The sequence below is a fragment of the Pieris rapae genome, chromosome 11 (assembly GCF_905147795.1).
Source record: "Pieris rapae chromosome 11, ilPieRapa1.1, whole genome shotgun sequence".
Classification (NCBI taxonomy): Eukaryota; Metazoa; Arthropoda; class Insecta; order Lepidoptera; family Pieridae; genus Pieris; species Pieris rapae.
This window is the reverse complement of record NC_059519.1, coordinates 8,948,427-8,961,092: the sequence shown is the minus strand read 5'-3', so window position 1 is coordinate 8,961,092 and position 12,666 is coordinate 8,948,427. Positions and strand designations below refer to the sequence as shown.

At 32.1% G+C, this 12,666-nt stretch overlaps 1 protein-coding gene across 2 annotated transcripts in view; it reads left to right on the top strand.

Moving 5' to 3' along the window:
- The window catches only part of LOC110995364, a 69,864-nt gene that overhangs the window by 46,551 nt on the left and 10,647 nt on the right, over positions 1-12,666 (top strand). For both annotated transcript variants that reach the window (XM_022262491.2, XM_045630188.1), the window contains exon 3: positions 8,437-8,549. In XM_022262491.2, the coding sequence (XP_022118183.2) occupies positions 8,437-8,549 (113 nt within the window). The remainder of the gene's footprint in view (positions 1-8,436; positions 8,550-12,666) is intronic.

Here is a 12,666-nt window from a genome sequence, read left to right as displayed (position 1 = left end):
TCGAGTCAATTTCTCCAAAATTTCCTGCGGTTCCTGTCCTTTACCATTTACCGCCAATTGCTGGCTTTCAACTGAACCAGGCCTTCCCCCCCTCTGCTGATCTAGAGGCACCTCTTCTCCGACTACAACTGCGACTCTTTCGATTGTAATAAGTCAACGATTCGTGACAATTAGATGTGTGTCGTGTAAATCTAACCGTTTTCAAAGTAAACAAATTCTTACGAATTAAAAATGACACGCTCGTTAGGTGTCCAAAGACATAATTTTCCCTAATTGGCCTTTAAATTGTTGCGGTCTAGCGAATTGAGTTGTTGAAATTAATAAGACCAATTTCTTAGAGTCGCCGAGTTGATTCACACTTCGAGGAATCCTCGGGTGGCCTACGGGTGGCACAGATTTAATTAAACAGTTGTATCAAGCCTCTTAATGAATTAGTTTTGCTCAAATTGCACGATATTTTAGCTATTTATTATAAAGTCAAAAATCAACGTTTTATCATTTTTTAAGAATTATAAATGGAAATTATCAGAAGAATATACACGTTAATGATAGTATAAAGCTATACGAATATAGTATAAACGTAGCTCAAAAGGCCTAATTAGGCATAAGATAATATACAATCTATTTTATCGTAAATATATTAACTCGGTAGTAATATTTGCGTATTTCTTATATTATATTGTCTTATTAGCAAGCAAGTAGATTCCTTTCAGTGCCTCACGCGTAGGTGACGTTTTGCCTAAATGCATGCCGGCTTCCTCACGATATTTTTCCTTCACCACATGCGCACATAGAAATAACAATCCATTTGTGCACAGGCTGGGTTCGAACCTACAACCTCAGAGATAAGAGTAGGTACCTAGCTGGGGTAGTGCACTGCTCCTTATCTTAACTATATGACTACTATTTTTATCATTCTGTGCACACTTAGCTGGGATTAAGTTTAAGCTTCATATAAATTTGTAGGTGGTATAATGTTTTTATCTGTGACCAGTTGAGCTTATAATTCGCTATAAAGAATTTATTATCTAGATTTTAATCCCAGGGTAATATAAATAGAGATAAGTTTATAACATTCGCTTTGTTCAAAGAAAACCGTCTGTGATATTTTAAGAAAATTTACTTAATTTGTACTTGAATTTAAACTGACATTTTTTAATACTTTAATAATTAAGGAGACAGTTTTAAAAATAATATATTAACAAACTATTATTATTATAGTTTTATCTCATAAAAAATTCTTACCATTTCTGCCAAAACTAGTCAGTGATGTTATTATAGTATAAGGATGCAAACGAGGCTACATCACACCAAATAAGCGCAGTCATCGCAGCCCATGGACTCCCACTTTATGGATGCGTTGCCGGCCTTTAAGGGAAGAGTACGTACTCTCTCTAACTCGTTCTTTGAAGGACGAACCCCACCGGTAGTCGATTCCACAGTTCGCTAGTTCGCAATAGAAGTGTTTGACGAAAGGAAGGAAGGCCTTCACGATATATAATTTATCTTATTTCTACTTTCTATATACTACTTATACTTATTAACGAAATTGAATTAAAATGTAAATGTAATATAAATATTATCATATTATTTCTTTTCTGTATATAATATATAGAAGTATATATATTGAAATGTATGAAATGTTTTAAACAGTTACCTTTGAAAATAAGGTTTTGTGAGCCTACCGCATGGATGTATGAATAAATATAGTATAAATGTATCCTATTGTTTAAACGCATCTTTCCGTGTTGTCTGTCACGCCCACAGAAACGAATGAAAACAGACAATTAAAAAACTCAAGCGCCCATGTTATTTAGGAATAATATTATTCGTTAAGGACCTCACACACGCTAAGAGACCGTTTTAATTTTGTTAAAAAAAATCATTATGTAAGTATATAAATTTGGAAAACACACCCAACCCACTTTAAGCTGTTATATATTTTTGTAGTTGTAGCGAACATTTTAACGAAAAAAAATGTTCTTTTTGTGCAGTCTGTCAATTTGTTTTCTTTAACAATACAGAAATATTGTATTAAAAATTGGTCAAATTTTAAATTTTTGTAGCTTTTGATATGTTCTTTAATTTTGAGGAACATTTTTTTGTTCTGTCATCAGGTTTAAAAAATGCCCAGTAAAATATATTTCATCACAGGCGCTGCGGAAACTATTTCGAGTCAATTGCTTACAAATATACTTACACACCAATCTTTCCTCTTTATAATAATAGTATAGATAGATAGTATAGATTTCGATTAAAATAAATCGTTTTAGGATGTGTGATGATGCCTTAAACACTTGGCGATCAACGTCGTTCATGTTCACTCGCTTAATTGACTAAAATGATATAGCAAGTTTGTCTAAATATGCACATAATATTATAGCTCTTTTATTATGTAGATACCTTTGAGTAATGATTATGGGGGCAAATAATAACAATAATGTACTGAATAAACATATAAGACTGGATATCGGAAAGTAGATTATTTAGTATAGTTAACTAGAAAAGTACGAGTTCTCTCAACTCTCTATGGGGTAGGTAGACAAATTTTTGCGTTTAAACATTTTTTTAGCTAATGCAGTCTGTCTTCAGTGCGTCTTACGTTGATTTTTAGTATATCTTTTAATTTTTAAAAGGCCGGCAACGCACTCGCGTGCCCTCTAGTATCGAGTGTCCATGGGCGGTGGTATCACTTAACATTAGGTAAGCTTCCTGCCCGTTTGCCCCCTGTTCTATAAAAAAAACTGTTTATTTTTTGAAATACCTATCTCCTAATATTTCGGAAAATCTAGGATATAATATATTATGTTTAAAGTATTGGATACAGATTCTGATTCTCTGAGATATCGGACACACGATTTCTTTTTGTGTATTAACACGTATTTAATAATTTAATAATATGCAAAATCTATGAAATATCAAAATCAGGTCGGCACAATTTGGAATGAAATAAAGAATATTTATTTGACAAGAGCAAATCACAAACAAAAAATACTTTAATTTAAAAGGCATAGCTCAGCTTAAGGTTACCAGCTAGCACAGCCGCAGTGATTTAAAAGCTTTCGGTGACTTCATAACTCATTATCCTTACGTATTCGTAGTCCATACTACCAAAACTCCCAGTCCCGCAACCCTATTTTTACGCAAAATTAACGCATGAATAATATAAACGTAATATGAACTCTTGGCATATAAAATGCTTCATTTCCAAGATAATATTCGTTAAAATTTTCATAAAAAGAATCCATTACGCATAATGCCACTTCCGGTTCCGCAAATTGTCTAAATTCCAATGTGACCCTCAAAGTTTGGGGTAGGATGATCATAATTTATGAAAAACTTCACAAAGACGCTGGAAATTAATTAAAGCCTTATTCAATTCTTTTTCTAAGAGTTTTTATTAATTAAGGAGGGTGCATTGACTAATCGCTACCGGCAAGATCGTGCGATAGCCAGGGTGACCATCCGTTTTACTTTTACGGGTGAATAATTTTTCAATTTATTCAAAGAGCTTTATTATCTTTGGCTGTGAATTAAATCGGAAAGCATTTAGTTTCAAACGGCACTTTATTATCATTTTGGTTGTTGTATATGATCTATAAAAATGATTATAGCTTAAATAATTAGTGAGGATCGAATGAAGCACGCTATTTACGATAAAACAATCATACTGTATAGATTTTACTAATGTATGAAAATATTTTTAGCTATAAAGGTATTTGCATGGTAGTAAAGCCAGGACCGTATTTAAGTGACTTTCAAATAATTTCCTCAAAATCCGAAATCAACGTTTAGTTAGAGTATGAACTAATCTTTTTCTTCTGATGGAAAGCTGGTGATCCATTACCTTCTGTAGTCATAGGCACCTCACACATGTCAACACCTGCAGCGAGTAAACCTGTAAAATGCAATTGTGAAAAGGCATTTACAGTACTGCAACATCCCAAATTCAAACTTTTCCATTCGAGCTACTCATGATCGATATCATTAGAATAGAAGTTAAATCTTTACCTCGATGACGGATGCTTCGAATTGGGACATGACAAATGGTCCCTCCGTCCCCGGGGACCGTGTTTGATCTTATCTGTTTTTATGAAAGTCTTATCTTTGACCGTTGGGATTTAAGAAATATTGGAGTTATGCGCCGAACTTGATATGTTAGGGATAAATCATTTTGTGTGGTATTTGTTTTGTATTTTAGGCTTGTTGTTATTTTGTGATCCTCATTCTGGGGTCAGGCGTCAAATTTATTTTTACTTTATTACTAGTGAATTAAGATTTGATCTGAACTTTTCTGGCGCAGCAACACATATCCTATCATAGAACAAGGAGACAATCAGACATAATCTTCATTTTATTCTTATTGGAATATAAGAATACATCGTGTATAAGAATGAGAATTCTCGTCAAGAACAGCTTTCTTGCATCGGCTATGGAGCGTCAATGTTTCAATTGGTTTATGACGTTTTACGTGCAATTATATAATGTTATACGTACCTACAGTACGTCACTGGCCTTAGCATATAATTTAATTATTTAAATTTCTTAGACGTCTTGGTCGACAGAAAAACTGTGTCCAGTTTGTGTGACTACTACACCAACTTCTTTTCTATTTAAGACTATTATGTACACAATTAAGAAATAAATAACTAAAAGTAAAATATTTTTTTTAAAATATCCATTAATTTCCTACAAAAACCGAACAATATGACTAACAATTGTACAAACAAATAAATACAAAGATTTTGCTAGTAACATATATCACATTATAAGTTACAATTTTAATTTTAATTGAACCCACTCCATACCATCGGATACCATATACCCCCTTCCATGAATTACCATTTTTTTTAAATCGTCCACCCATCGCATTTGTAGTTGTCTTTAGATCCGTTCTATGAATTAAAAATCTGATCTGATGTTGCATGCCTGATTAATAATAGTAATTATTTTAATTATTTTTGCACACATAATATTAGAATTATGATGTAATTCAACAATTTTAATTTAGAATAAAGATTTACTGTAAGTAATAGTTTTATCTTAAATATTACAATGACAACTAAGTATTGATGCAATTCTCGTAGTGTGTTTTGACAATAAAAATAAACTGTCAATCATACGACGCTCACAAAAACGATTGTTGTTACGAACATTTTAGAATACGTTAATAATATCAAAGTGATTATCTGAATAGTATTCCCCTTACCTTTTAAGTAATTGGAACGATTTCCATTCGGCTGAAACCATACGTTTAAAACTGTCACGCACTTTAGACATATTTCTCCGTCTATTTCACATTTTTACATAGATTTTGTTCGCTTTGTTTATTTTTTGAGACAGTAAAACAGTAATATTGAAATTTACTCAGTACAGAAGTAGTTTTTAAAAATCTGAAATGCTTTGCCTACAGATTTTACGATGGCATAGACCTTTATTAATTTCTAAAGGAAATTATAGATTGGCCTGGACTGGAATTCTTACCATTGGAAGCATTAATTGAGAGTTGCTGTATGCTTAATTAGGCATAAACATAGCTAAAATGATTAACTTCTATTCATCTGTGATAGTCACACTTCAGTGGTACCATTGCTAGCATTGTCTGTAATTCGAATTTAGAATTTCGAGTTAATAACAGCCAGTGTCATATTAACTGAGCTACAAAATATGTGTTTTGTTTCATTTTCACATATCAACTTTGACGATGCAAAAAATCAGTTTTGTATCGCGCACTTCGGACATAGAACCAATATTTAAGTCTTGGCTTGTTAAAGCTATCGCGGAATATCGTTATTAAGAATATCCATAGTGCAGTCACCTGCATCATGAGCATACCCCACATACACATCTTCACATACATACCCAGTTTGTGTAACCATCACCATCATCATCACACAACAGCCGAATTAGGTATTACTTAGTTAAATGTATTGGATATTTTTCATTGATTTTTCCTTTTGTAAATGTTGAAACCTTTTTGTAAATATTAAGTATGCCATCTTTGACCATATTAGTGTGATTGTTTCATTGTACACATAATTGTTGTTAGTTGTATGATTACGAAATATATAAATATTAAGGGTCTGTTTCACAATGTCCGGATACGTTCCAAATAAGCTATTTATTACTTATTGGTAGGATAAACAGTATTTTTGAGTTTCACGACTGTCAGTTAGCACTATTCGTCATGAAACGCAAAGTATCTTATTTGAATATTTCGAATAATTTATGTGTTGCTTAGCTGTTTTGTACTTTATCCATACATTGTGAAACAGGCCCTAAGTGTTAATAAAATTGATTGTACCGTCTAAACTATAATGACAGATGTGTTTTATTATGATACAGCTGTTATGATAATATCGAAATGAAAACAAAAATTACATTGTTTAATGGGTGATAATAAAACATATACAAGGGGAGATATGTCAAATATTGGTCTGGCACAATTGGTTTGGGGCTGTAGTTGTAAATTAATATAATAGATCTTAATACAACGCAATAGTGCTGGTTTAGATATAATTTGAAAATCGCAGTATGCTATTAATAGCAACAATAAATTTTCAAGCGCCGTTTTAATAAACAAAATGCGTTTATTATGAATCATAAGATATACAGGTATCACTTATTCCAGGTCATTAAATTTGGACCTATAGGCATCCCTACTCATCGGTAAAGAAGACCGAGGGTGTAGGCCGAGAGAAGTTGGCGTAAAAAACTCTCGTTACTCTTTTAAAAAAGCAGATCATCAAACAACACACATCTCAAAACAAATACAGCAAATTAATTAGAAGTAAGAATATCGTTATAGTTACATATAATAATTAAACAAAAAAAAACACGAATTAATTCAAATATGCAATTTACCATTTACTTAATGTTTTTTCAAAGTAATTGTTACTTACGCCTTAAGACATGGAGACTTAGACAATGGATGCATATTAATAGTATTTGTGTTCCTAGTTAATCAAATAAATCCGTCTGAACTTCCAGATATATATTTAGGTACCTATATACCCAAAGTATTTATATTTTTCAAGAAATATAACATTATATATAATTACTTCCTTACATTTTTCCACAAGAGAAGCATTTACACGCCACAAACAGCGCTTTTCTTAATTATCACATGAAATTGTAATTATAAGCACATTTCCGGTATAATGGCGAAATTACTTGAATACAGAATAATTATATTCAGCAGATGTTTTTGGACATTGTTCTTAAATATATTAAAAGTCATTTTTTTTTCGCATTAAATAAATAACTGGCATATCGATATGTATGAACATATATTAATATTGCTTTACTGTACTTTGAGTTTAATCAAAATAAATATTTGTAAGGTCGTATTTTAAGTAAATTATTAATATAAAAAATATTCATGTTCAAGCGCACTGTGTGTGCGCTTATTTTATAAGAGTCGGCCGCACAAATAAGATCTTTAGCTAACCAGTGTTAAGTGTGAGTTTATTATATTATTTCTGTATATTACTATAGTATTTTCTACACACACATGTCTTGCATAAGTATTTAAGTTAAAATACTATATAAGACTATCTAAAGTACATACAAAACACCTAATGGTACACAAAAATATAATTATTTCTAATAAAAGCCACCGCCCGGCCCGTCAATCATCTAACGCCACGTAATAAAGCAATTTTCAACCCCTCAAAAGCCCCTAAAAAATGACCCATTGTATTGGTTGCGTGTGAAACTTCCAAAAAAATAATAATATAGAAGAGAGACAATTATTGCAGTATGGCGTGCTTGGTAGAATTCACTTTGGTGTGAAAATGGCAACTTATTACGAATTTTGATTAACGAACAAAGTAATTTATTTTATTAATGAAAAAAGGCTGTATAAAACATTCGCAAACTCGTGATTTGTGGAATACGAAGATGATACAACCTCTATTGTTCAATGAAAATTCTCATATCTGAAAGGCCGATTCCTGCGTGTCTGTGTGTGTGTCTGTTTGCTGCCTCTAAAGTTTGACCCTTTAAAAAACATATATTTTACGGGCAAATTCTAAAATAAAACAGCTTATTAATATTTTAGTTCTGTCCAAGCGTTATGTAAATATTAAACCTTTTGTTTTTAAATATCCGAGGTGGAAAAAGAATGTTGCAATACTGACGACTTGTAATTCCCACCAATTCTATTTTCTAGAAAGTATTGCTAAACCTTCAGTCTCCTTTCTATAGTTCGATGCCCTCATACTATAGAACTTCAATCGTGCCTGCGATGTATGGTTTAAGCACTGTATGAGCACCGTACAACGCTACCAAAGGCCGAGAGCAAATTTAAATTTAATTAAATCTTGCACTCGAACCGGGAATCGAACCCTGTACCCCTCACCATAACAGCTACATACAAACACCGCTAGGCTATAATCCTTGTCATTATTAACCCTATTTTTTTTGTATTTTCAGAAGATTGACGCGTACAACCACAGCGGGCCTTCACTACAGACTTCAGCAGTGATCGCCCTTTGCTCCATAGTCCTTGTTCTTGGCATTTTCATAGGAGCCATCCTAGTTTGGAAGTAAGTACCTACATGATGCTACCTTTTACTTCGTAAAATAGTGGTAGGTTTATACAGCAGATACCGTTAAACATTTCGCCACTTGTGCGATGCCTTTACTCTATTTTATTTCCGCGTTTTCTAAGGTACAATACAGAACTGTACTGAATTAAAATTGGATGCCTTTAACAACCAAATTTCTAAATTCACGTATCAAAATATTACAAAAATCTGTAACAAAGAGTTTCTATATTAATGTTTTTTTAAAGAGTTCGTTCAAAACATGCCTAGGTACAATATTTTGAATTTCGATCAAAACTGAGCCGCGCAAACGTGATTTGAATACCATTCTTTTTAAATCAAATTTATATTCCCACCTCCATGTGATTTCCCGTTTTCATCTAAGATATTTCGCCGTAACTGTATTCATATAAGCCTCACTACGGGGAACGTAATAGGTCTTAAAACCGTCATCACTCGGAGGCAATGGCTCGAAAGTTGATTAGAGTAGCTGTCACCTATACGAGATTTAATCTTTTTGAGTGTGTGGTATGCATGTGAAGAGTATAAGCGTATTTTTCATTGCAACAATGTTCTTGTCTGGTCCAGGATGTGTAACCATTTAATTACTTTCGTAATTAAAATTTCGGTAATACACATTCGGTAATTACAATTACGGTAATATAAGTATCGGTAGTTATACATGTAATTTGAATGCATAGGAACTGAAAACTCCCAATTATAATCACATATCCTGCCGCTTAACTGTATATTATAATGTTTATAGACGTAATCGGTATGTATGACCAATTATGTTTGAAGATATTATATTAGAAGTTAACATTAATTCATCACATCGCTTCATCGTATTTCCTAAACCAAACTACTTAAAGTTAATTATACGTTTCACAGTCACAATACGCACGTCTTCGAGTTAGAAGCTGTTTGACAGTTGAATATAGGAACACTTGACGTTATATTACTATTTAAAACTAATATTAGTTTAATTAGGTGTCAGTATAGTAATCAGCTTGTGTGCCTTTTATTTTGGTTTGAGTCTATAATAATACGGTCGGTATATATGAACGATAGAATAGCGAGGGAAGAGAGTAATTTTTGACTGAATCTTTGATAAAAAGGTACAACGCTATCTTTGACTGGTCTTTGTCGCTTGCAAATATTTTCGATAACAGACCAATAATTTTTGAGTTCAAAATTACAAATTAAATATTTATTTAATTTGTATTTACATATACGTTCATATAATATTAATGAAGTATTTTCCACTTAGTAATGTTTCAGTGTTGACGCCATCAGCTTGTTTTAAGTGTTTTTATAATAGCATATAGTTCTGAGCAAGCCACTTTATAGATATTGTTGACATAAATAAATTTTGCTTTTATCTATCAACGGTCAGGATTACAAAATCCAAGTTGCCTTTGCGCATTGAATTACCGAAACACGAGCGATTTTAAAGGTAATTAAATTAATATAAGTTATTTACTTCTATTATTCCTAATTTTCGTATTTACTAATGTAAATTTATAATGCTATCAAGACAAGGGTTGTTGTAGTGTTAGCAATATAAATTTACCACTTTAAATAAACACAGATACTGAATGTCTAACTGTTTATTATAAATTTAATATCTATTAAGACGCCTGTAAACATTTTAAAATTTATACTTTAAATTCTCGACTAAAATAATAGGATTTAAATCTTGCCATCAACTCAAATAAAAGTATACATACTTCTAGAAAAATTGAACGTGAATATTTGTGCAGTTACACAACACAACCGAATAAGTTTAACCTAGTTGTATGTTATATATAAATAATTTTATAGATTTGTTCCTTCTATATATGTTTGCACCTTTTATTTCTTTAATATAATGTATGTTAGCTGATTACGAAATTAAAAAATCTAAAAATATTCATATCTCATCTATATATAACTGTTGTTTGATATAATTTGATCGCTTCTACTGTCTAAATATTTGCTTGAACTTCGAAACTATAAGTAAACTCGACTATTAACGTTCCAAGTTATTTCAAAACAATATGGCGCCATATTGCGTTGTTTATTATTCATAAATCATTTCTTGTCAATCGCTAAGCTGTGGAGTTGCTTCCTGTTCGGAGTTGAAGCTGAAGTGAACTGATAAATGAAACTTTAAAATCATTCATCCACTACGAGCTCTTTAGACTGAAAATTATATTATTAAGACATTTTTTTAAATAATATATACAGAATAGATGACCTGATGAACGTATATTTGTGTCAAAACATAAGACAGTTTTTCTACAACAGACCAAAGACTTCAGCTAAGAAAACGGAATTTCTGATGTCATCTAATGACGACCATGTGTTTATTTCTAAAAACACAGAGAGAAATAGATTTAATTGGAAAATATAATTTGGCACAAGATATCTTTTGACCAATACGATTTACAGTGATCTTTGTTGTAAAGCACAAAATTAGTTTCACGTTAAAATAACGTTGTGTGAACTCGTAAAATCCTCTTTGAACTTTAACATAAAATAAGGCCAATTTTCCCCCTAACAATATGAACACGTACGAAAATAATTCTATCCAATAGTTACTTCGATGCGTGACTAATTATGCCAAAATTACACTCTACTCGCCGCCATGGCGCGATTGGTTGATATCAAAATGGCGGGCCAATCGCGAGCGAGGGCGTTGCGTCTGCGCATGTTTTTAGTATGAATATTCAGTCTTCACTGTCAGTCAACCACCTGTCTAGCAGATGTATTTTGATACTAGGTGGGATTTCGATGTTATAGTGTGATTGTTCTGTGATTGTTGTAGATATGATGTACAGATATGTCAAAATGTTACCATCATAAGTTAGGTGCATATTTAAAAATCATAAGTGGAGTAGCATCAATAATAATTGTAGCTCATTGCAAAGATTTTGTAAAAAAAAACTTGGCGTTTGATTCGAGAATTTAAATGTGGTCATAATGATGAATGTACTGTATGAATAATAATATCAATACGAGTAAAAAAATCGGTTGTCTGTAAAGTCGGCTTACTGACGATAGTTGAACGTGACAACGTCATAAGAAAATACTGATCTAATGGTTGCATTTTTCATAAGAAAATTTTAATTTTATTTGTTTAATAGATATTTTTTACGGAAATAGAGGAGGTAAATGGAAATCACAATTGAATTGATCAAGTTACATTTGTTCGTACGCATAAATACAATTATGTTAATTTTTTACCTAATGAACGCTTTCTCGCTCGTCGCGGTCTCGCTTGCACTTCAAACCTTAAATGGAACGCCTCAGAGCGAGGTAACTTGACCTAAACCTAAAACAGAGGTCACCAGCTATCAACACTTTACTTAATTACTCTTAATAGTTAGCATTTGAAACAGTAGAACTTGCTATGTTTCCCACTTAAGGAATCTTCGAGTACCTAGTGTATTCAACCGTCATGTACTTGTGAGAACATTTTAATCTTATATATAAAATTCTCGTGTCGCGGTGTTTGTGGTTAAACTCCTCCGAAACGGCTTTCCCGATTCTCATGAAATTTTGTGTGCATACCCATGCCTGAGAATCGGACAACATCTTTTTTTCATCCCCCTAAATGTTAAAGGTAGTCCACCCCTTAATTTTTTTTTTAATTTTTAGATAAATTTTTATTTTTTTATCAACTGTATCAACAGCATTAAAAAATACATACAACCCTAAATTTTCAACCCTCTACGATTAACCCCTTTTTTAATTATAAATAATATATATGGCAAAACGACGTTTGCTGGGTCAGCTAGTACTATATAAACATGCAACTATTCAAAATGACTTCTCTGTTATTTATTCTATACACTCGCTGCAATCAGAGTTGTATGAAAACAAAATTATGTATGGTACATTTTATGTTGAACTCATAAAATCGAAATTAAAAAGTGCTTTTAAGTATTCGACAAAAACTTATAAGAGTTTTTCACTTCTAAACCCGCATAGCTCTCAAGTTGAACGTTGGGGGTCCTTACAATGGTCTATTTAAATACCTTTTGTCTTAGTAAGAGGTACTCGGGTGCGTTAGACCTCCAGGTGAGGTTTTTAACCCATACTTTAAGGCACTTGGACTTTTTCTTGGGAGAAT